This window comes from Blastomyces gilchristii, assembly GCF_000003855.2.
Source record: "Blastomyces gilchristii SLH14081 genomic scaffold supercont1.22, whole genome shotgun sequence".
NCBI classification, from domain to species: Eukaryota; Fungi; Ascomycota; class Eurotiomycetes; order Onygenales; family Ajellomycetaceae; genus Blastomyces; species Blastomyces gilchristii.
Window position 1 is genome coordinate 373,743 of NW_003101660.1, and position 25,817 is coordinate 399,559.

The 25,817-nt window shown below is 31.1% G+C and overlaps 2 protein-coding genes across 2 annotated transcripts; one reads left to right on the plus strand and one right to left on the minus strand.

Moving 5' to 3' along the window:
• Positions 1-153: 153 nt before the first annotated feature.
• BDBG_08143 (flotillin) lies at positions 154-3,860 on the plus strand. Its single transcript, XM_002621474.2, has 7 exons — positions 154-1,289; positions 1,366-1,465; positions 1,572-1,924; positions 1,984-2,041; positions 2,102-2,561; positions 2,621-2,881; positions 2,954-3,860. The coding sequence occupies exons 1-7, from the start codon at positions 1,285-1,287 to the stop codon at positions 3,154-3,156; spliced, it is 1,440 nt and encodes a 479-aa protein (XP_002621520.1). The 5' UTR covers positions 154-1,284; the 3' UTR covers positions 3,157-3,860.
• Positions 3,861-11,407: 7,547 nt separating this feature from the next.
• BDBG_08144 (uncharacterized protein) lies at positions 11,408-11,761 on the minus strand (the record flags this gene model as incomplete). Its single annotated transcript, XM_002621475.1, has 1 exon — positions 11,408-11,761. The coding sequence occupies one exon, from the start codon at positions 11,759-11,761 to the stop codon at positions 11,408-11,410; it is 354 nt and encodes a 117-aa protein (XP_002621521.1).
• Positions 11,762-25,817: the final 14,056 nt, after the last annotated feature.

Genomic DNA, 25,817 nt, shown 5'->3' on the forward strand with positions numbered 1-25,817 from the left:
AGTCCAGAAAAAAAGGCCGCTCAGAGGAGCCACTGAGAGGAGTCCCTGAGAGGAGTCCCTGAGAGGAGTAGTGCTCTGTGGTAGCCGGCCCTTCTACCAGCAGTGCGCTGGTGGTGATTGAGCTCTTTTGCCCCAGTAGGTAGCCTACAGAATGGGAGGCGGAGTCAATTCAGCCCCATGCTGACCCTAGACTACTTCGGGTTTAGTCTCCGCCCTTTACAGACTTCCAGACGTCACGGGATTCTCCTCCTGCCAAGCCCTGGGGGCTCCGCCTCACTCCCCTCGGGTTCGGCAACGACTTGCCCTCTTGTCCGCCCAATTACTCATGGCAAATTAGCGAAATAATCCAGCATACTACTAGTTAGGGGAACCAACCAAAACAGCTCCGCGGCTTCAGAAAACACGACATATTGCCGTTTTGGGCCCAGTGGCTTTCATGTGGATTAATCGGCTCGCCTTTCCAGAAGCATCAGAGCAAGCCTGACTCAAACAATCACTGATTGGGGGTCATATTGAGGGGATTTCATCTTCACACATTGATTGCTAGCTGCATTGCTTGCCCTTATACGGAGTATTAGCCTCTCAACTGAGTCCCCTGAGGGACTGGTGATTGTGCCCCCAGTGGCTGATATTGTGTGCCAGGGAACTTTGACGGGCATCACTCGTGGTGAAAGTTCAAAGGTGTTCATGACATCTTGCGGAACTCAGCCTTAGCATAAAAGGGGTGGATAGTGCGCTATGATAATACATTAGGTTGTATCGATTCTTCGTGATCCATGGATCTATTGAACTCATTTCGAGATATCTCAACTCTGATGCGGCTTAAAATCTGCCTCGATGTATCCAACCAAAACCCTTGCTTGGCCGCGGTGTCGAGATCCCCACCAGAGTTTGACTAACGCGGTGCTAGTGAGTGCAGTGCATGTTGCATGTTGCTGCGGGACTTCCCTGATTGGTCAATTGTGATGCTCCGCTCCTGAGTCCTGCCGTAGTCAACCCCGTGGGGACAAGGCTGGTGCTGCCGAGCTCCTCAAGGTTCCGTTCTCAATCTGGATGCAGAGAAGGCTGATCTTCCTTCAATGTCGTTATGATAACTATGACCTTCATAGTGAAGAGCTTCTCGTATTTGCTATATATATCAGCCTGGCCCCCGTTTCGAATGCTGCATTCTATTTGAATTACACCTACTTCACTTTATCCTGATTTTGATACTGGCATCCCGAGCTCCATGCTATTTGATAGTACAATATCCATCGAGTGATAAAGAATATTCCAAGATTGACAATGTGGTATGCTTGTATTCTGGTTATTTCAGTACGATTTCTACTCATTCTTCATGCCGATTAACTCGAATTTTTCTTTTAGGTACCACGTCTCAGAGCCGAACGAGTATCTCGTTCTCACGGGAGGCGGCATTAGTGATGTGGTTATTAAGAAAACGGCGTTTGTGATGCCATGGCACAAAGTGAGTAGCTAAAGCGTATTGATATCTCCACCTTTCGTAGAAATGTCTAAGGAGCAGGCTGCTTGCCAAATGAAAACCGAGGAGCCTAACACAGCTCGACTTCTAGTGCACCCGGATTTCAATTTCTCCATTCGATTTCTCCATGAATCTCCAGGCTATGACAATCGAAAAGCTTCAGTTTGCCCTCCCAGCCGTCTTCACAATCGGCCCTGATAATAATATTGAGGCTCTCAAGAAGTATGCTCTTCTCCTATCAGGAGAAGCTGATGGGGTAAAAGCCACCAAAACGGCCACCAGAGGGAACCATGTTCAAGATATCGTCAAGGGCATCATCGAGGGCGAGACTCGCGTGATTGTCTCTGGGATGACAATGGAGGAAATTTTCAAAGAGCGACACGTCTTCAAGCAGCATGTCATTGAAAATGTCCAAAACGAGCTGGATCAATTTGGTCTCAGGATGTGAGTGCCGTTGTGCTTCCATGGAACAATGTCTATGATACTTACTTCGATGGCCATAGCTACAACGCCAACGTTAAAGAACTTCAAGATACTCCTGGAAGTGAATATTTCACCTTGGTAAGTGTATAATTCTACTTGGGATACTCTTCACTAAGTGCTGACCCTCTGGCAATTTAGCTTAGCCGAAAAGCGCACGAAGGTGCACTGAATCAAGCCAAAATCGACGTCGCAGAGGCTCGAATGAGAGGTGAAATTGGTGAAGCCGAAAAACGAGGCAAAACAAAGCAAGAAATATCCAAAATCGACGCAGAAACCGCAGTTCTAGAAACCAAACGTCGAAGCGAGAAGGCACAGGCAGATGCTCAGCTTACAAATCGGCAAACGGAGCTGGACATGGGCATCCGGCTTGCGAAGATATCCGCCCAACGTCAAGCGGAAATGAAGGATGCCGAATTGCAGAAGCAGGTCGAAACCAAACGTGCAGAAACGGAATTGGAACGACTCCGGGCACTCGATGTTACTAAGAGCAAGATCGCAAGGGAGGCGGCTGAACAAAACGCTGACGCAGACCTCTACACTAAAATGAAAGACTCCGACGCTGTTATGTATAAACAGAAAATGGACGCTGATGCACACTGTGAGTACTAGCTTCATCTGAGCCTGGGGTTGCCCAACTAACCGGTGGACTCTCTCCAGACTACCGCACCTCCAAGCACGCAGAAGCCGCCTTTTTAGCGAAGACAAAAGAGGCCGAAGCTGCATTTATTGCGAAGAAAAGGGAAGCTGAAGGTATTGCTGAGATGGCAAAGGCTTACGGTGCTATGGCGGAAGTATTTGGCGGACCACAGGGCTTCTTGCAGTATCTCATGATCCAGAACAACACCTATGAAGCACTTGCCAGAGCGAATGGAGAAGCTATCAAGGGCCTTGAACCCAAGATTACAGTCTGGAACACCGGTTAGTTTATCCCCTACCCTCTCACACAACTTGTATTTTTTGTGCTAGTACAACAACTAATACCCCTGAAAGGTTCTTCTGGAGATTCATCTCAGGATTCAACGGCTCCAATCCGGAACCTCATGCAAAGTCTTCCACCCCTTTTCTCAACTATTCATGAGCAAACTGGGATCTCTCCCCCAACGTGGATGGCACAGCTTCCACACCAGAATCAACAAAACTCTACCGTACATGCCGATGAGATTAAGGCTAAGCTTAGAGCTAACGCTTCATAGCCATGCTGAATCAATAAGCGGAAACTCCGTGGTTTGACCTTTGAGTATGAATCACGGCGTGGCAGTTGTTACATGTAACCCCCTACCGCTCGACCATCCTTTTCTTCTTCATTATTTCTTTTTCTCACTATACCATACATTTCTTCCTCGCCAGGGTCCTACTTTACTCTCTTTTCTTTCAGCACTACTTGTTACGTGTTGTCCGCAGATTACCTGCTTCCTATCATACCAGGGCAAGGCCACTACTAAGTTCGTTTCCTTACGTTCATTCATCTTTTTCTTTTTTCCCCTCTCTTCTCTTTTGTTTTTCCTTCGTTTTCTTTCATGTATCTCCTTACAATACCCCTTATTGGCGTTTATATGCAAACTACAAGTTTCCGCATTTGTCTTACGTTATATGAATATCAAAAATTGATGCAAACCAGCCTAATAACAATAACAATAATGATTGATTTATATTTACTTAGCTCGCTAGGTGTTGTTATTAATCTGCTGCCAGCAGTCGCTTGCCTTGGACGGGATGAAATATACGGAATACTCATTATTTGAGAGAATTAGGGCTGACAAATAACCAGAGGGTGAAACGAATGGGATATTCGCTTTCACAATTACAAACCCTTGATTGGTACTGGGAAACATTGAATATCACTGCTGAAAGTAAACAAACCAAAGCTGTACAAATAAATATAAGCTTAATAATCTCTATTAATATCCGGTTGCCATGGTGTAGTCGGCCATCGTTTCTTTGGCGCCGGGAGGACTTTTCCATACCAGCCTGGCTTGGAGATGTCCTCCAGGAACAAGGTTTAAGTTACTTCGGCAGTACAGGTGTGCCGAAATCTACCCAGCCTTCCGAAGGGGGCTCGGATACTTTATATAAGAGACTGTCAATCTGCCTGCCATAAACCTTCTTTTTTTTTTTTTTTTTTACTTTGGAAGGAATTAAATCCTTGCTGTTTCCAATCAGCTTCCATTACGTCCATCCATTGGATCTCCTCCGCTCCTGACTCCATACGCTTGGTTCAGACGGTGACTCGAAAAAAAAGCCGGTGGTCAACGGTCTACTCCTGCTAGTTATAAAATATCTTAATGCACACGAGCCTCTGTGTGCAAAGATGTTGCAGAGCTAAGCTCAAAACAGAAGACTCTGCAAGATTGATTTTACAGCTTATTATTAATAATAATAGAAGAGATAGAACTGTAAAAATATATAAAGATTCATTTTTCAGTGTAAAAGCATCATCTAACTAAGCAAGAAAAAAAACAAAAAACATCTCACTCTGCCCTGTCTCACTGACTCATATGTCATTCTCAAGAACAGTTTGAGTGATCTGAAGAAGGCTTGTAATAGTTCTGAATTTAATCTTCAGAGCTGCATTCTTCTTGTACAGAGTCTCATTTTCAATACAAAGAGTTAAAATCTCAATATCATTGTAACGTGGCGGAACCGAAGCGGTGGCTAGTCAGCGGCATCACATAGGGGTAGTTGTTTGAGAAGCTGTATGAGTGGGCTTGACTATCTTGCTTGAATAGTGAGCTTGTAGGCTACAGGGTTATTGTGAGAATATCACAGATATGATACTTAGTATACTAAGAAGATTGTATGAGACACACAGTAACTCTTTGTATATATTTCAGTAGAAGAAAAACAAATCACTGATCTCTTTAATAAGAAGCCAGTATCTAGCTATTCTATATAGATAATGAGTGAATACTCTTCTTTCATTTTATAAGTGAGAATAGCTGGAGTGATATCTTAGCAGCATCTTATTATCAAGAAAGAGTAATCTGCTGATCTTGTATAGAAGTGAGATTCTTATATTTATTAATCAGATCTTTCTATAATATATCTGAATAATGTTATAAAGTGATTGAAAACCAGTTCAGATAGTCTGCAGAATGAATGAAATCATTCATATAAAAGTAATAAGCTATATGAAATCACAGCAGAGTCTTGATATGATTAGAGATGTAATAATACTCTTCTCTTTAAAGACATAGTTCTGATACTCTTAAGATTACTGAATTAGAAATTATCTTTGTTATATAGTAACAGTTGTTAACTGATTAATAGTATATATACTATACAAAGAAATAGATGAGTTTTTCTGCTAACTGTGTAGATCTTTCTTTTCTCATCTTTATTCAAATTAAACATGTAATAAGTGAGTTTCTTATATATTAATTTGAAATATGAAAAACATAGTTAATAAGTGACTTACAGATCTCTTATTATATTTCATTCTATATATAAAATTCTCTGTAAAAGTAATATATTTTAAAGATAAAGTTAACAGTAGTGACAGAATTTTTTAAAAAGATTCTCTTCTCTATAAAACATTTTTCTTTTCTCTTTCTCAATTATAACAGTGAGTGTATGAGAGTATTATTCTTGAAGAATAATAAAGAGCTTATTCTGATATTTTCTAGTAAATAATAAATATCTTTATAATGCAGCTGCAGTCTCTGTGACTGTTAAGAAAGTCAGGTTAAAGATGAAGACAGCAGTGTTAATAAGCTGCAGAAGTACTACTTTTATTATTATATTTTCTTTCTCTTCTACATCTCTTACAGCTGTAGCAGTAGTAGTTATATCTTGCAGTGAGATGTTATCTCTTCTGCTGATCAGTTTATCTATGTTTAGTCTGTTCTCTATCTCTCTCACTGCTGTTGCAATGCTGCTCTCTTTCTCAATTAACACAGTGATATATGACTCTGTGTAATCATTCAGAGAGAACTCTAAGAAGAGCTTGATTTCAGAAACAGTAGCTTTAAGAAGCTTAATTCATAGTTCTTCTTTCATAACATATCTAAGCTCTGCTCAGAATACTACTGAGTTAAGTCTGCAGAGTTCTGTGATTTCTTTGTCTTCTCTTTATAAAGAGACTCTAATATAGTCTTTGATCAGTATTATCACTTATCTGCACTGTACTAAGTAGTTGAAGAAGAGAGAAATTTTATACATTCACTTCTTCTCTTATTTCTGTTATTTTTATTATATCTGTAATAATGACTTCTATCTCTCTGTAAGTATTATCTACTCTATAAGAAGATATCATATCAGCTCTGATAAGAAGCTTAGATACTTAAGTAGTACAGAGTAAGAGTCTCAGAGCTTCAAGCATTGATAAATTTTATCAAGACTGAGAAGATTTCTCTTACTTATCTATAAAAGAAGATGAAAGTATAAGTCTCTGAGATGAAAAAACATCTCAGAATAACTGATCTTAAGAAGAGATTAGTCAGTACTACTGTTAAAAGTGCTATAAAAATTAATCACTAATTAAAGAGAATCTCACTTCAATTAAAGCAGATAACTGAGATACTTTATAAATTAGTAAGTTAATACTTTAAGTATCTCTTATACTCTTCTACAGCATACTTCTCTGCAGTACTGCAGTGCTAACTTCTCAGTAGATAAAGATATCAGTGCTGAAGACTTCAACAGTAAAGAATGAGTTTAATGAGAATATAATTATTAATAAGTAGACTCTGATCTCTCTTTTTACTTTTTCAGTGAGCTGCAGCTCTATTAAAATAGCAGTGATCTGTAGATTAATAATATTAATCTTTATTAATTTTAAATATTTCTTTCTTTTCTTATTAACTGCTTCAGGAATTTTACACTTATATAGTCTTATTAAACTTTTAAAAAACTCTTTAAGAGAAAATAGAAGAAGAGTGTTACAGAGCTTATAAAATACTGACTTATCACTGTAAGATTATCTCTAAAAAAACTTTTTAAGAAAAATAAGAAGTTTTAAGTAGTATTTCTTACTCAATATCTCTAATATATAATAAGACAGTCTCTACTAGCTATCTTATAGCTTGTAATCTCTTTCTCAGCATTTTTCAAATACTTAAACAGTTCTTATAAATTCTCTGATAATGAATAATCTTCTTATTTTATAAGATATTGAAGCTTACTATAATATATTCACTTATTTAATATTTTCTTCATAAGATATTCAGTATTATTCTTAATCTTAATATTATTCAGTCAGAGTAGCTTCACTCTGAGATATTACTTATAAAGTTTTAAATAGAAAATATAAAAAACAGAATAAATTGATTTCAATTCTGTAAGTAATTTCAACTTATATATCTATTTACTTACTACTCTTATTACTGAGAAAGATTCTAGTTATCACTCACTGAGCTTTTTACACAGTCTTATTATCTTGATATTCTTTGCTGAAAGTAGTACTTAATTCTCTATTAAGAACTTTATTGAAAGATGTTTTTAATTATAGTATTTCATCTACTACTTCTGAATACAGTGAATACTTTTTATCATCTTCTTATAAATTTTATTTAAAAGTTTTAATCTCACTTTTACTTCTAATACTAAGAGATACTCTGTTCTCTGTATCTATTTAATATTCTGACTATCTATCTCTTTCTTTAAAATATTATTTATAATATTACTGAGTAATGAAGAATTATATTTATAATAAGTATAGAAAGAAGATATCTTTAAGATTACATTCTTTATATTATTATATATGAATTCAGTAGTCAGAAGATGTTTAGATTAATCATTCTGATAATATAAATAGAATGCTTAAAGATACTGTTCTAGTATCTGATTCTGATATTCAGTCTAGTTATCTGTCTGTAGATGAAATACAGTACTGAGAAGATATTTTATTATAAGATAATAGTAAAAAGTCAATCAGTATTTACTAATAAAGAGAAATTCTTAATCTGTTATTAATAATTTCAGAGTACTGTGATTATGAATAATAATATCTAAAAATAGATCAGTCAATTCAGAGACTTTAATCTTTTTATAAATAGAAATATATCTAATCATCTTTATAAAGTGATTAATAATAATTAAAATTGAGTTATATTCTTTAACTCTTATCAACTTCAGCAGATCAACTATGAAATTTATCAATAGATTTTGTTATAAGCTCTTTAAAATAGACAGTGATATCAACTCACTGTATTACTTATACTATAAGATCTTTATTCTTTAATAGATATTATAAGTTTTAATATACTCTTTAACATCTGTCTGAAGCTTGTCTTAAATATATTTATATTTTAGAAGCTTCTCAGTCTTCTCTAATCTGAAGTGCTCTGTATGAAAATTATTATAATAAATTCTTAATAACTTCTAATATATTACTCTACTATAAGAGATGAAGACTGAACTATTCAGCAGTAGAAGTTCATATTCTTCTAGTTATCAGTGACTTGATTTCTTAACAGTACTATTCTGCTCAGAGTCTGTCTCTTTCAAGTTTAAACTGAATTCTTTCTTCTTCAACTTCTGAATTTAAGCTGTAGTAGAGATATCTCTCTTCTGTAACTTATTAATAAATTTTAAAAGTAGTCAGATTGAAAGATTATAGATTATTTCATTCTTTATTAATTCAATAGTTATAAGATATAATATGAGAAGCTCATGATTTTCAGTATCAGTTCTTTACAGAGATCTGAATTTTCTTTTATCTTCTATACTAAGTTATACAGCTGCTTTATCAGCACTATTTTCAAGCTTCAGAGAATCTTAACTCTCTGCAGTCAGCTTCTTCTGCAGTGATAGCAGAGATTCTTTTATAGAATTCTTCTCTATATTAATAATATTATAATCAGACTGTCTAGACAGTGTATCAGTAGAATTAAGCTAATCTGAACAGTATTAAATATAGAAATTATACTCTGAAAGCAGCTTCACTCATCTGACTTGACATTCTGTCAAGCTCTTTATTGTCAAAAAATAACATAGATTTATATAATCAGTGAGAACTTACACTGAATACTTACTACTCTGAAGATAATATTATTAAATCTTAAAGAATTTGATAATTGCTAATATCTTCTAATTATAAGTATCATATCTTCTCTGCATGAGTAATAACTTCTTAAAGAAGAAGATCACTGATCTTTATTCACAGTATCTTATAGACTCTGTAAAAAAGTCTTCTCTCACAGACAATTCATTATCTATATTCTCAGAAATGATTATTCTCTGATTCTTTCAATATTGAAAGATCTCTGATATCAACTGTGAAAAGATTTCATAGATTTTATTCTCAGATATATCAGTCTTATACTGACTGAGTAAGTTGAGATTAAAGTAATTCAGTATTATAATATCTATAAAAGCTTATTTTAATTTAGTAAACATCTGTGCAGTGTCTTGAATAAGAGTAAACAGTTCTATTTTTCTGTCTTTTATACTTCTTTTTAACAGATCTGTAAGAGAGACAGTAATCTGTGAATATATATAAATGAATTATCTGTAGAAATTTATAAATTCTAGAAATATTTATATCTTATAGTATATTCACAGCACTGACTAGTTCTTAATAATGAAGACTCAGCTTCTATTCATTGAAATACTGTTTATCTTAATAATATAATCTAAGAAATCAATCTTCTGTATGTAGAATGAGTATTTTTCAGTATTTATATAAAGTTAATACTGTCTTAAGTAACTCAATACTTCTTAAACATGAATATCATGTTCTTTCTCTGATTTTGAGAAGACTAGAATATTGTCTAGATATACTATACAGAAGATGTTAATAAGACTCTGCAGTGTCTTATTTATATAGATCTGAAAGATGACTGAAGTGTTATAAAGATTAAAAGATAAAACAAGATATTTAAAATTACTGTACTTGATATGAAAAGTTATTTTTTAAATATCATCTTCATTAATTCTGATTCTATAATAGATATTCTGTATATTAATCTTTGAGAATATCTTTGCTTCAGATAATTGATTAATTATCTTGTTAAATAATAGTAATGAATAGTAATTCTTAACTATCATCTTATTAAGATCTCTGTAGTCTATGTATAAACATAGTCTATTATTCTTCTTAAGTATAAAGAGTATAGATATCTCTGCTGAACTCTTTAATAAATGTATTCAGTTCTTTAATTGCACTTCTTCAAGATATTTATACAGAACATTCAATTTCTTTACAGATAAGTTGTAAAGAGGCCTGTACAGTGCTGTTATATTATCTTTAAGATAAATCTTATATTATATCTTAATATCAGAAAACTTCACTGCTTTTCTTTCTAAAAAGATATTTTTATAATCTGTAAAGAGATATTATGTATATTTATCTTCAATGATAAATACTGTTACTAATCTTATAATAAGAGTAATAACTTCTTTATCTATTCTCAAGTCTCAATCACCTGCTATATAGTATATCAACTCTATCTTTTTCTTAAGATTCTTTTAATGAAACTCTTCAGATTTCTCTATTACTATATAATATGACAGAACTGAAGCAGTGACTAGTCAGTGATATTATGTAGAGATAGTTGTTTGAGAAGCTGTATAAGTGAGCTTGACTATCTTGCTTGAATAGCGAGCTTGTAGACTACAGAGTTATTGTGAGAATATCACAGATATAATACTTAATATACTAAGAAGATTATATAAGACACACAGTAACTCTTGTATATATTTCAGTAGAAGAAAAACAAATTACTGACTTCTTTAATGAAGAGTCAGTATCTAGCTATTCTATATAGACAATAAGTAAATACTCTTCTCTCATTTCATGAGTAAGAATAGTCAGACTGATATCTCAGCAGTATCTTATTATTAAGAAAGAGTAATCTGCTGATCTTGTATAGAAGTGAGGTTCTTATATTTATCAATTGAATCTTTCTATAATATATCTGAATGATGTTATAGAGTGATTGAAAACTAGTTCAGACAGAATGAAATCATCTATATAAAAGTAATAAGCTATGTGAAATTATAATAAGATCTTAGTATGATTAGAAGTATAATAATACTCTTCTCTTTAAAAGTATAGTCTCTATACTCTTAAGATTATCAGATTAGAAATTATCTTTATTATATAATAATAATTATTAATTAATTGACAGTGTATATACTGCATATAATACAAAGAAATAGATAAGTTTTTCTGCTAACTATATAGATCTTTCTTTATTCATCTTCATTCAAATTAAATATATGATAAGTGAGTTTCTTATATATTAATTTAGAATGAAGAAAATATAGTTAATAAGTAACTTACAGATCTCTTATTATATTCTATTCTATATATAAAATTCTCTATAAAAGTAATGTATTTTAGAGATAAAGTTAACAGTAGTAATAGAATTTTTTGAAAAGATCTCTCTCTCTATAAAACATTTTTCTTCTCTCTTTCTTAATTGTAATAGTGAGTGTATGAGAGTATCATTCTTAAAGAATAATAAAGAACTTATTCTGATGTTTTTCAGTGAGTAAACATTTTCATGATGTGACTGTGGTCTTCATGACTGTTAAGAAAGCCAGGTTGAAGATGAAGACAGCAGTGTCAATGAGCTGCAGAAGTATCACTCTTATTATCATATCTTCTTCTTCTTCTACATCTCTTGCAGCTGCAGTGATAGTAGCCGTGTCTTGTAGTGAGATGTCATTTCTTCTGCTGATCAGTTCATCTGCATCTGATCTGTTCTCTGCCTTCTCTGCCACTGTTGCAATACCGCTTCTCTCAATCAACACAGTAATATATGACTCTGTGTGATCATTTGAAGAGAACTCTGAAAAGAGCTTGATTTCAGAAACAGCAGCTCTGAGAAGCTCAATCTGTAGTTTCTCTTTCATAGTACACTCAAGCCCTGCTCAGAATACTGCTAAGTTGAGTTTGCAGAGTTCTGCAGTTTCTTTATCTTCTCTCTGTAAGAAGACTCTGATACAGCTTTTAATCAGTATTATCATCTATCTATACTATGCTAAGCAGCTGAAGAAGAAGAAGATTTTATACACTTATCTCTTCTCTCACTCTTATTATTTTCATTGTATTCATAATAATAACTTCTATCTCTCTGTAAGTATTACCTACTCTATAAGAAGATATTGTATCAACTCTAATAAGAAGCTCAGATACTCAAGCAGTATAGAGTGAGAGTCTTAAAGCTTTAAGTATTGATAGATTCTATTAAAACTGAAGAGATCTCTCTTACTTATTTATAAAAGAAGATGAAAGTATGAGTCTCTGAGATAAAAAAACATCTCAAAATAACTGATCTTAAGAAGAGATCAGCTGATATTACTGTTAAAAGTATCACAGAGATTAATTACTAATTAAAGAGAATCTCACTTCAATTAAAGCAGATAACTGAGATACTTTATAAATTAATAAGTTAATACTTTAAGTATCTCTTATACTCTTCTATAGCATACTTCTCTGCAGTACTGCAGTACTAACTTCTCAGCAGATAAAGATACTGATACTGAAGACTTCAATAATAAAGAATAAGTTTGATGAGAATGTAGTTATTAATAAGTAAATTCTGAGATTTTCTCTTTTTACTTTTTCAGCAGACTGTGATCTTATTAGAATAGCAGCAGTCTGCAGATTAATAATATCAATCTTTTTTATTAATTTTAAATATTTCTTTCTTTTCTTATTAACTACTTTAGGAATTTTACACTTGTATAGTCTTATTAAACTTCTAAAAAACCTCTTTGAAAGAAAATAGAAGAAGAGTGCTATAGAGCTTATAAAATACTAATTTATTATTATAAGATTATCTCTAAAAACTCTTTAAGAAAAAATAAGAAGTCTTAAGCAGTATTTCTTACTTAATATCTCTAGTATGTAATAAGATAATCTCTACTAGCTGTCTCATAGCTTACAATCTCTTTCTCAGTATTTTTCAAATACTCAAGCAGTTCTTATAAATTCTCTAATAATGAATAATCTTCTTATTTCACAAGATATTGAAGCTTACTGTAATATATTCACTTATTTAATATTTTCTTCATAAGATATTTGATATCATTCTTAATTTTAATATTATTCAGCTGAGATGACTCTGCTCTGAGATATTACTTATAGAGCTTTAAATAGAAAATATGAAAAACAGAATGAATTAATTTCAATTCTGTGAATAATTTTAACTTGTATATCTACTTATCTATCACTCTTATTACTGAGAAAGATTCTAGTCACTACTCACTGAGCTTCTTATATAATTTTATTATCTTGATATTCTTTATTGAAAGTAGTACTTGATCTTTTATCAAGAACTTTATTAAAAGATGTTTTCAATTATAGTATTTTATCTATCACTTCTGAATACAGTGAATACTTTTTATCATCTTCTTATAAATTTTATCTAAAAGTTTCAATCTCACTTTTACTTCTAATACTGAGAAATACTCTGTTCTCTGTATCTATCTAATATTCTGACTGTCTATTTCTCTCTTTAAAATGTTATCTGTGACATCACTGAGTAACAAAGAATTATATTTATAATAAGTATAGAAAGAAGATATCTTTAAGATTACATTCTTTGTATTATTATATATAAATTTAATGATCAGAAGATGTTTAAGTCAATTATTCTAATAATATAAATAGAATACTTAAAGATACTGTTCTAGTATCTGATTCTGATATTCAGTCTGATCATCTGTCTGTAAATGAAATGCAGTACTAAGAAGATATCTTATTATAAGATAATAGTAAAAAGCTGATCAGTATTTACTGATGAAGAGAAATTCTTAATCTATTATTAATAATTTCAGAGCACTGTGATTATAAATGATGATATCTAAAAATAGATCAGTTAATTCAGAGGCTTTAATCTTTTTATAAGTAAGAATATATCTGATCATCTTTATAAAGCAGTTAATAATGATTAAAATTGAGTTATATTCTTTGACTCTTGTCAACTTCAGCAGATCAACTATGAAATTCATTAATAGATTCTGTCATAAGCTCTTTGAAACAGGCAGTGATATCAACTCACTGTATTACTTATATCACAGAATCTTTATTCTTTGATAGATATTATAAGTCTTAATATACTCTTTAACATCTGTTCAGAGCTTGTCTCAAATATATTTATATTTTAAAAGCTTCTTAGTCTTCTCTAATCTGAAGTATTCTATATGAAGATTATTATAATGAATTCTCAATAACTTCTAGCACACTGCTCTGCTATAAGAGACAAAGACTGAATTATTCAGTAGTAGAAGTTCACATTCTTCTAGTTATCAGTAACTTGATTTCTTAGCAGTATCATCCTGCTCAGAGTCTGTCTCTTTCAAGTTTAAACTAAATTCTTTCTTCTTTAACTTCTGAATTTAAGTTATAGTAGAGACATTCTTCTTCTATAACTTATTAATGAATTTTAAAAGTAGTCAGATTGAAAGATTGTAGACTGTTTCATTCTTTATCAATTCAATGATTGTAAGATATAATATGAGAAGCTTATGATCTTCAGTATCAGTTCTCTGCAGAGATCTGAGTTTTTTTTCACCTTCTATACTGAGTTATATAGCTGTCTTATCAGTGCTGTTTCTGAGCTTTAGAGAATCTCAACTCTCTGTAGCCAGCTTCTTCTATAGTGATAACAGAGATTCTTTTATAGAATTCTTCTCTGTATTAATAATATTATAATCAGACTGTCTAGACAGTGTGTTAGCAGAGTTAAGTCAATCTGAATAGTATCAGATATAGAAATTATACTCTGAAAGCAGCTCTGCTTATCTGACTTGATATTCTATCAAGCTCTTTGTTATTAAGAAGTAACATAGATTTATATAATTAGTAAGAACTTGCACTAAGTACTTACTATTCTAGAGATAATATTATCAGATTTTAAAGAATTTAATAATTACTAATATTTTCTGATTATAAGTATTATATCTTCTCTATATAAGTAATAACTTCTTGAAGAAGAAGATCACTGATCTTTATTCATAGTATCTTATAAACTCTATAAAAAAGTCTTCTCTCACAGATAATTTATTATCTATTTTCTCAGAAATAATTATTCTCTGATTCTTTCAATGTTGAAAGGTCTTCAGTATTAACTGTGAAAAGATTTCATAGATTTCATTCTCAGATACATCAGTCTCACACTGACTGAGTAAGTTGAGATTAAAGTGATTCAGTATTATAATATCTGTGAAAGCTTGTTTCAATTCTATAAACATCTGTATAATATCTTGAGTAAGAATAAACAGTTCTGTTTTCCTGTCTTTCATACTTCTCTTTAACAGATCTATAAGAGAAACAGTAATCTGTGAATATGTATAGATGAATTATCTATAGAAATTCATAAATTCTAGAAATATCTGTATCTTGCAGTATATTCACAGTGTCAGTCAGTTCTTAATAACAGAGACTCAGCTTCTGTTCATTGAAATATTATTCATCTCAATAATATAATCTAAGAAATCAATCTTCTGCATGTAGAATGAGCATTTTTCAGTGTTTATATAGAGTTAATACTGTCTTAAGTGACTCAATACTTCTTAAACATGAGTATCATATTCTTTCTCTGATTTTGAGAAGATTAGAATGTTATTCAGATATACTATGTAGAAGACATTGACAAGGCCTCACAGTGTCTCATTTATATAGATCTGAAAGATGACTGAAGTATTATAAAGATTAAAAGATAAAACAAGATATTCAAAATTACTGTACTTAGTATAAAAAGCTGTTTTTTAAATATTATCTTCATTAACTCTGATTCTATAATAGACATTCTGTATATTAATCTTTGAGAACATCTTTGCTTCAGATAATTAATCAATCATCTCATCAATTAATAGTAATAAATAGCAATTCTTAATTATCATCTTATTAAGATCTCTGTAGTCTATGCATAGATATAGTCTATTATTCTTCTTAAGTATAAAGAGTAAAGACATCTCTGCTGAACTCTTTAATAAATATATTCAGTTCTTTGATTGCACTTCTTCAAGATACTTACATAGAACATTCAATTTCTTTACAGATAAGTTGTAAAGAGATCTGTATAATACTGTTATATCATCTTTAAGACAAATCTTATATTATATCTTGATATCAGAAAACTTCACTGCTTCTCTTTCTGAAAAGATATTCTTAAAATCTGTAAAGAGATGTTATATATATCTGTCTTCAATAATGAATACTGCTGCTAATCTTATAGTGAGAGTGATGACTTCTTTATCTATTCTCAAGTCTCAGTCATCTGCTATATAGTATATTAACTCAATCTTTTTCTTAAGATTCTTTCAATAAAACTCTTCAGATTTCTCTATCACTGTCTCTTTATTAGTGAGACAGTACTGTTATGTCTGAGTAACTTAGTCAATGAGAGAATTGTTTTCTCTCAACTATGAGAGATTTAGAATAACATTCTCATCTATAATATTAACTGTGTGAAGAAGTAGACTGCTCTTCTTAAAGATTTCTTCTAAATCTGTGACTACATACTTCACTTAAATTATACTAAAATAATAACATTTCATTTCATCAGTAAATTTTATATAGTCTGACAGGTCTATCTTCTTTCAATTCTTCATCAAAGAAAAGAAATAGAATATGAAGTTAACATTTATCTTGAAGTTAAGTAGATATCTCACTAGTATCTTCTCATTTAGAGTATACATTATGATTATAACATAAACTCAGAGATATAAGAATTATTAATTCTTTATTTCTTTCTCTTCTTTATCTTTCACAGATACATTTGTCAGAAGAGAAGTTAACTTTAAGAAAATATCTTCTCAGTTTCTTCTCTTCTTCAGCTTCTTATAATTACTGATATAGTGATTATCAGCTCTGCAGTTAAATCAGAGATCTTTATCAAATCTTTTTTAGTATTTCTTTACAATGAGTGAAGAATCAGAATACTTAAAATTCTTCTTTACTTTCTTCACACTGAAGCTGTCACAGTGCTGTTTAGATTCTATTATTAATTACTTAGAAGAGATCTTATTAATCTTTTTCTTAGAGAATTGATTATTCAAATAGATCTGAAAAGCCAGATTAACAAGCTCAGTGTGATTAATTAATGAACTCTGATATTATAATATTATTATTCACATCTTATAAGTTAGCTTTATAAGATAAAGCTGTGTTTTTAATTAATTTAAATTATCAACTAATTTCTCTCAATATTCTTCAAATCTTATATTGAAATTAAAAGAATTCTCATTATTTTATTAATATAATGAGTTAAACTGCTGTGCTGCTGTGAAGCTGTAATTATAATAATCTTCAATTTAATTCAGTAAAAAGTTCTTGAATTCTTCTCAAGTCATGATAGTATTGATATACTTAAGCTTTCTCTTCTTAATAACTTAAGTAGTTGCAGAGATGCCTTTAAGAAGGTTAACAGTATATATTACTTATATCTTATAAGTATTATACTGGCTCAGATTAAGGCAGAATTTCTGTTCAAGAATACAGATAAAGCTGTGAAATTCAGACAAGATGTTTCTCTTATATCTTGAAGAATCTCTGATCTTAATCTCTCTATCTTCATGATAGATATAGGTGTGTAGAGACTGTGACAGTAGCAGAGTAATTAAAGAGCTCATGTCAAAATATGCAGTGAGTTCAGAAATCTCAGATTTCTGTCAGAGTAGAGATGTATATACTCTAGAAAATGATATAGTATTTCTCTCAGAGAGTGAGATCAGATCAGTCTCAGTATAAGTGTATGAGATTATATCAGTCTGTTAGAGCTTGACTGATTCAAATATATAATCAGATTAAGTGATTTAAATTGTAATATAATAGAACTGAAGTGATAACTAGTTAGTAATATTATGTAGAGATAGTTATTTAGAAAGCTGTATAAGTAAGCTTAACTATCTTACTTAAATAGTAAGCTTGTAGACTACAGAGTTATTATGAGAATATCACAGATATAATACTTAGTATACTAAGAAGATTGTATAAGATATATAGTAACTCTTATATATATTTCAGTAGAAGAAAAATGAATTACTGACTTCTTTAATAAGAAGTCAGCATCTAGCTATTCTATATAGATAATGAGTGAATACTCTTCTCTTATTTCATGAGTGAGAATAGCTGAACTGATACCTCAGCAGCATCTCACTATCAAGAAAGAGTAATCTGCTAATCTTATATAGAAGCAGAGTTCTCATATTCATTAATCAGATCTTTCTATAATATATCTGAATGATGTCATAGAGTGGTTGGAAACCGGTTCGGATAGAATGAAATCATCCGCATGGAAGCGATGGGCCGTGTGAAACCGCAACAGGGCCTTGGCGCGGCTGAGAGCGTGACATACTGTCTCTTCATCAGTGAGATGATATTATTATATCTGAGTAACTCAGTTAATAAGAGAATTATTTTCTCTTAATTATAGAAGATCTAGAATAACATTCTCATCTATAATATTAACTGTATGAAGAAGCAGACTGCTCTTCTTAAAGATTTCTTCTAAGTCTGTGATCACACACTTTACTTGAATTATATTAAAATAGTAACATTTCATTTTATCAGTAAATTTTATATAGTCTGACAGATCTATCTTCTTTCAACTCTTCATTAAAGAAAAGAAATAGAATATGAAGTTAGTATTCACTTTAAAGTTGAGTAGATATCTCACTGATATGTTCTCATTCAGAGTATGTATTATAATTGTAATATGAACTTGAAGATGTGAGAATTATTAATTCTTTATTTCTTTCTCTTCTTTATCTTTCATAGATATATTTGTCAGAAGAGAAGTTAACTTTAAGAAGATATCTTCTCAGTTTCTTTTCTTCTTCAGCTTCTTATAATCACTGATATAGTGACTATTAGCTCTATAGTTAAAATAGAGATCTTTATCAAATCTTTTTTAATATTTCTTTACAGTGAGTGAAGAATTAGAACACTTGAAATTCTTCTTTACTTTCTTCACACTGAAGCTGTCACAGCACTGTTTAGATTCTGTTATTAATTACTTAGAAGAGATCTTATTAATCTTTTTCTTAGAGAATTGATTATTCAAATAGATCTGAGAAGTCAGATTGATAAGCTCAGTATAATTAATTAATAAACTCTGATATTGTAATATTATTATCTGCATCTTATAAGTCAGCTTTATAAGATAAAGCTGTGTTTTTAATTGATTTAAATTATCAGTCAATTTCTCTCAATATTCTTTAAATCTTATATTGAAATTGAAAGAATTCTTATTATCTTATTAATATAATGAGTTGAATCACTGTATTACTGTGAAGCTGTGATTATAGTAATTTTCAATTTAATTCAGTAGAAAGTTCTTGAATTCTTCTTAAGTTATAGCAGTATTGATATACTTAAGCTCTTTCTTCTTGATAGCTTAAGTAGTTGCAGAGATGTCTTCAAGAAGGTTGATAGTATATATTACTCATATTTTATAAGTATTATACTAGCTCAGATTAAGATGAAATTTTCATTCAAGAGTACAGATAAAGCTGTGAAATTCAGATAAGATGTTTTTCTTATATTTTAAAGAATCTCTGATCTTAATCTCTCTATCTTTATAATAGATGTAGATGTGTGAAGACTACAGTGATAATAGAGTAGTTAAAGAGCTTATATTAAAATGTGCAGCAGGTTCAGAAATCTCAGATTTCTGCTAAGATAGAGATGTACACACTCTAGAAGATAATGTGATGTTTTTCTCAGAGAGTGAGATCAGATCAGTCTCAGTACAGATATATAAGATTATATCAGTCTGTTAGAGCTTGACTGATTTAAACTTATAATCAGATTAAGTAATTCAAATTGTAACATACAGAACTGAAGCAGTGACTAGTCAGTAATATTATATAGAGATAGTTGTTTGAGAAGCTGTATAAGTAAGCTTGACTATCTTACTTAAATAGTGAGCTTATAGACTACAGAATTATTGTAAGAATATCACAGATATAATACTTAGTATACTAAGAAGATTGTATAAGATATACAGTAACTCTTTGTATATATTTCAGTAGAAGAAAAATGAATCACTGACTTTTTTAATAAGAAGTCAGTATCTAGCTATTCTATATAGATAATGAGTGAATACTCTTCTCTCATTTCATGAGTGAGAATAGTCAGAGTGATATCTTAGCAGTATCTTATTACTAAGAAAGAGTAATCTGCTGATCTTGTATAGAAGTAAGGTTTTCATATTTATCAATCAGATCTTTCTATGATATATCTGAATAATGTCATAGAGTAGTTGAAAACCAGTTTGAACAGCCTGCAGAATGAATGAAATCATCTGTATGAAAGTAATAAGCCGTGTGAAACCGCAGCAGGGCCTTGACGCGGCCAGAGGCGTGACAATCATGATTATTAATTGACTCAACACTTATTATCTATTTTTTCAAGACTCTAGCTTCTGTATTCTCAGCTGTAGAGTACTTCTTAAATAAGCTCTTTTTCTTAACTTTCTTTCTCTTATTATTCTTCTACTTCTTTTCTTTCACTTTATCATTCTTCTTACTGATATTGACTATGTATAACTATTAGTTAATTATATTAGAATTGATATATTTCATGTTGAAAAGTGACTCATTTCTATGATAAGAGTAGTGACTTTCAGTGCTATTATAATAATAACTGATACAAGCTTTATAACATTAATTCAGAGTATTGATATAGATGATAAAAGAGTCTTCTCTTCTAATACAGTAACTGCAGAGAACTGTAAAAACAGTATCACAGAATTGTAGAAGAAGAGCTTTATAATTTGTATTAATTTTTATATTAATCTGACAATTCTTCTGTAAGACTGACTTTCAAGTATAGAATAATTTAATAAGAGTCTGTAGCTTCTTTGACAGCTTCTCAGACATTCTTTCAGTTAAACAAGTTAACAGTTGACTTGATAATCTAGAACTGACAGATGCAGCAGAGATAGAAGCAGGAATAGATGCAGATACAGATACAGAACTGAGAATAAAATTAACAGCTAATAGCTTAACAGACTGAATAAGATTATTAAGAACTGTGCTGACTGTCAGAATTGTAATTTTTATTATTTTAAAGAATCTCACTTATAATGAACATGTTTTAAGATGTTGTTTTCAGTTATAATAACAGTATTAATGATTTTTTGAACTTCTGATGAATTAATAGAGATAAATAACATAATTTTTGAAAAAAAAAAAAAAAAACAGCTGATAGAGATGAGAGATGAGAGATAAGATGAATTCTTTAAAGAGAAAAGAAATACTCTGAGATTTATTCACTTTCTCTTATACATATGTTGATAGTTACAAGAATTCAATATTTCTTATTATATAATATAATACAGGTCTCAATAACACAGATCTCAGAAGATTCTCAATCTCTCAGATCAAAGATATTATTATATTAAATCTGAGCTGTATAGATTAATATTTATATTATTTTAATATCTTCTGTAAATTACTAACTGCTCATTCTCAGATTCAGTAATTATAATAAAATCAGTCATAATAGATTTATCAAGTTCAATGATTGAATTCAGTGAATCTGTAAGTAGAATAGATAGAGAGAATAATAGAATAGAGAATGAAGAACTTACAGTAATAAAGAATAAGTAAATAAGCAGATTAAATATAAACTATGAAAAAGATGAAATAAAGAGTAAATAAATCTATATAGAATATAGATTAGCAGAGATCTATAAAAAGAAAAGAGATATAACTTAGTTATCTATTAACTTTATGTAAGAAATCCCGCTCCTCGCGGATTCTTTACCTCTATTTCTATCTCTCGCGTAACCAATAGAGCTAGCGGCCCTTGGCTACACATAACTATATAGACTGAAGTTTGTGAATACTATTCACAACTCAGCTTGAATGCTATTATACATTTAATCTCTACATTTTATCTTTCTACTGTGAATACTTCTAGTAGTTAACAGTATATATCATGTCAAGCTGCAAACACCTGAATAATCACCTGTGAGCACTTATTCTTACATTTCAAGCTCAGTCAGTCAGCAATCACCTGTTATGACTGAAAGAACTAGAAACTCACATACTTCAATTCCTGTGAATTCTACTGCAGACACTCAGAAGCAGTTATCTGAATTATGAACAACTCTTATGAAAGAAGTCTCAGAGAACTTATTAATCACTTATAAGACATTATTCTCTACATCTGTAACAGAGGAACTCTCTGAACTCACAAATAAATCAATCTCAGTGAAGAACATTCTTAAGCATCTCTCACAGAATTAAGCTATTTTTCTACAAGAAATACTTACTGTCTGTAAACACTCTTAAACTAAGTCTCTAGACATAATCTTCAGAAACACTTACAAACTGAAAAAAAACTTTCTTAAGCTGTAATCACTTAAGGTCACTTATTGAATCACAATCTATAAAAGCTTTTATAAGTTTGTATTTAAAATTGACTTACAAGCTCAGCTGTGTGATATAAAAGATGAAGAAGCTGTCATCTACATAATGACAGACCTCTATTACACTGAAGTCAAGAACTGGCTGAATTATCTAGAGAATGATTATGAGAAATTCTACTGATCTGTTCTTAAGACCTATCTAGAGAATAAGTTAAGAGACTTTATAAGTCAGACAGAGAACACCTGAGCTGCAATCACTAATATTAGAAAAAGAGGTGAGAAATCTGATAAAGACTACTCACAGCACTTTATAAAATTGTGATGTGAATTGAGATCTGTGAAAACAGAGCTCTGAAACAAGATCTGAATAATGATATTTATAAAGAGACTGAACAAAGACATGCAGAACAAGCTCATTAAGTAAGACTTTAAGCTCTTAACTCTGAAGAAACTGATGACTCTCATTCATTACTTATAAATCACTGTGAGAGTCATAGATCTGTGAAGAGTGAATCACTGATCAGCTCTGTAAGAGTCAGAATAACAGAGAACAGATTTGCTAGAAAAAGATAATAAAATACAGAGAGATTTGTGTCTGACTGCTGAGTAGAAAGAGAGAGCTTCACAAGCTCTTATAAACAGAGTATATAATAGAGAGATTAAGAAAAAGAGACTCTGCTTCATCTGTTCTAAATCAGAACATCTTTATATAAACTGTCTGAACAAATTAAAATAGAAATTTGAGAAGTCACAGACAGAGTCAGCAACAGCCTTCTTAAGAGTCTTGAAGCTGACATCTGAATCTGTTACTTCTCTGATAAAAATACTTACTCACAGAAAGAGACTGCACTGCAGTACTGCTGTTCTACAAGTATAAAAAGCATTGATAAACTCAGAATCTCAGGTCACTGTAGTGTCTCTAAAGCTCATGAAGTGAATGAGCTGAAAGATGAAAACTGAGAATCTGCTCTTATAATAAGCAGAATATAAGAACTCAGATCTGAGAGCTGAGAGACTTATAAGAGTCATCTTTGAATTGCAAGATCTCTCTGAAATCTGAAGAAGATTTGCAGAAACTGTGATTATTGTAAATATCACAGATAACATGTATTTAAGACTTGTATGACTTTAAAGACACAATTCATACATAGCTGTCTGTGAGTCAGATTTATACTTCTGATCAGTATTAACAGACTTACTTACAGAGATAGAATCAGTTAATACTGTAGAGTTGATTAGAGAAGATAAGCTTATCTATATAATAACTTTATAAATGTCTGAGAACTTCACAGTCATGAAAATGAAGCTTTAGATACTAGAGAAATACTGAGATCTTACAGAGATGTTCAGCTCAGTAAAGACAGCTGAGCTTTCTTCTCACTGTGAGAAGAATCTGATAATAGATTTAATAGAAGAGCAGAAACCCTTCTGAGAATTAATTTATAAGCTCTCTCATCATGAGACAGAGGTCTTGCAGATCTATGTAAAGAAGAATCTGAAGAATGACTTTATCTGATCTTTACAGGTCTTCACAGAAGCCTCTGTGATATTCATGAAGAAGAAGAATGAAGATCTCAGATTATGTATAGACTATCATGACCTGAACTTCAAGATAATAAAGAGCTGTTACTCTCTATCTCTGATTGAGAATGTGATCAACTGTCTCATGAGAGCTGTTATATTCATACAACTGAATGTGATTAATATATATACACAGCTATAAATACAGTCTGAGAATAAATGAAAGACTGTCTTTAGAACTGCACTGAGATTGTTTGAATATCTAGTAATATCTTTTAATCTAACTAATGTCTCTGCAGCATTTCAGTCTTTTATTAATAAAATACTTCATATATATCTGAATATCTTTATGATAATATATCTGAATAATGTGATAATGTACTTCATAAAGAAGAAAGAACACACTGAGTATATATAAAGTGTGTTGAAGATCTTAGATGAGACAGAACTATATATTAAGCTTATAAAGTACAACTTCAGTATCTGCTGAATTAATTTCCTAGAATATGTAATCACTGCAGATGATATTCAGATGAAATCTTCATAAGTTGAGACTATTCTATCATAACAGAAGCTAACTAGTATTCATGAGATTCAGATCTTTCTGAGCTTTGTGAATTTCTATAGATAGTTTATCTTTATATTCATAAGAATCTTCTTAGCCCTTACAGACATGCTGAAGAGTGAAAATAAGAAGAAGTCATTTCATGAATAGAGAATGAAAAGATTATTGAGAAGAGAGAACTGTGAGAACTTTCTTATCTCAGAAGCTCACAGAGTCTTTACAAGATTGAAATAGATATTCATAGACACAGTGATGCTGTTTCACTTTGATCTCTTACTCTTAACTAGATTGAAGACAGATGTCTTCTTCTTTATAATTTCAGAAATAATCTTATAACTACAGTTAAATAAAAACTGAGTTTCAGTGATCTTTTTCTTATAAAAGATACAACTTATAAAGATCAACTATAATATTCATGATTAGAAGCTTCTCATAATAGTGAAATTCTTTCATCACTGATATCACTACTTTAAGAGTCTTATAATAGTAATTACTGTTAGAACTGATCATAACAGCTTATAACAGTTTACTTTAATTAAGAAACTCTCACAGTAGCAGATTCACTGAGCTCAGAGACTGAGTGAATTCTGATTCAAGATAGAATATATTAAGAGAACTAAGAACTCAGCAGATGAACTCTCTCATAGATCAGACTATATTAAGAAGATCAGAGTGATAGATATAGAGAGACTAGAGAAGACAGAAAAGCTTTATAAGATGCTCAGACTGAGTGTTATAAAGAGATTGACTGAAGAGTCTCTCAATCCCTTATAAGAGAAGAGAAAAAAGAGAGAGAAGAAGTCTGTGCAACTACTCTCTATAACACTGAGAGTTAACACTCTGAAAATCTTCATAAGAATTCTTGAAGAGAGTATCTATAATCTGAAGAGATTGCAGACTTTGAGAAGTATTATAAAAGATCTGATGTAAGAAGAAACAGAGTATAAGTCTTTATAAAATCTTCTATTCAGATTGTCTGAACTGTAACTAAAGAATGAATATACTCAGTATATTCAGAAACTGCTCACAGCAGAGATCAACTCTGCAGAAATAAAGAATTGAAGAGACTTAAATAATCTCTTATAAAGAGAGAACTGAATTTATATACCTGTGAATAAGTTTCTATATATAGAACTTATTAAAAGATATCATGACTCTTCTCTAGCAGGTCATTTTACAGACACTAGAACTTATAAGTTACTTATAAGAAAATACTTCTGACTGAAGATACAAGAACTTATGAAGAAGATAGTGAATTCTTATACTATTTATCAGAATTCATAGATAGTGTGATTCAGATTATATAAAGAACTTACTTCTCTACTCATTCTGTAGAAACCTTGAAAATAGTTAGAAATGAATATTCTTATAAGTCTCTCTGAAAGTAAGAATATATATAATGCCTGCTTTGATAGTGTACTGATGATAGTGAATTGCTTTATTAAGATAGCACACTTTATACTCATCTGTAAGAACTTAAAGTCAAAGAATTTAA

Bases quoted from the DNA above. Each gene is read 5' to 3' on its own strand.
- BDBG_08143 (XM_002621474.2), top strand. The intron at 1,925-1,983 runs GTGAGTGCCGTT...CGATGGCCATAG, and splicing joins GATCAATTTGGTCTCAGGAT to CTACAACGCCAACGTTAAAG. The intron at 2,042-2,101 runs GTAAGTGTATAA...CTGGCAATTTAG, and splicing joins GAAGTGAATATTTCACCTTG to CTTAGCCGAAAAGCGCACGA.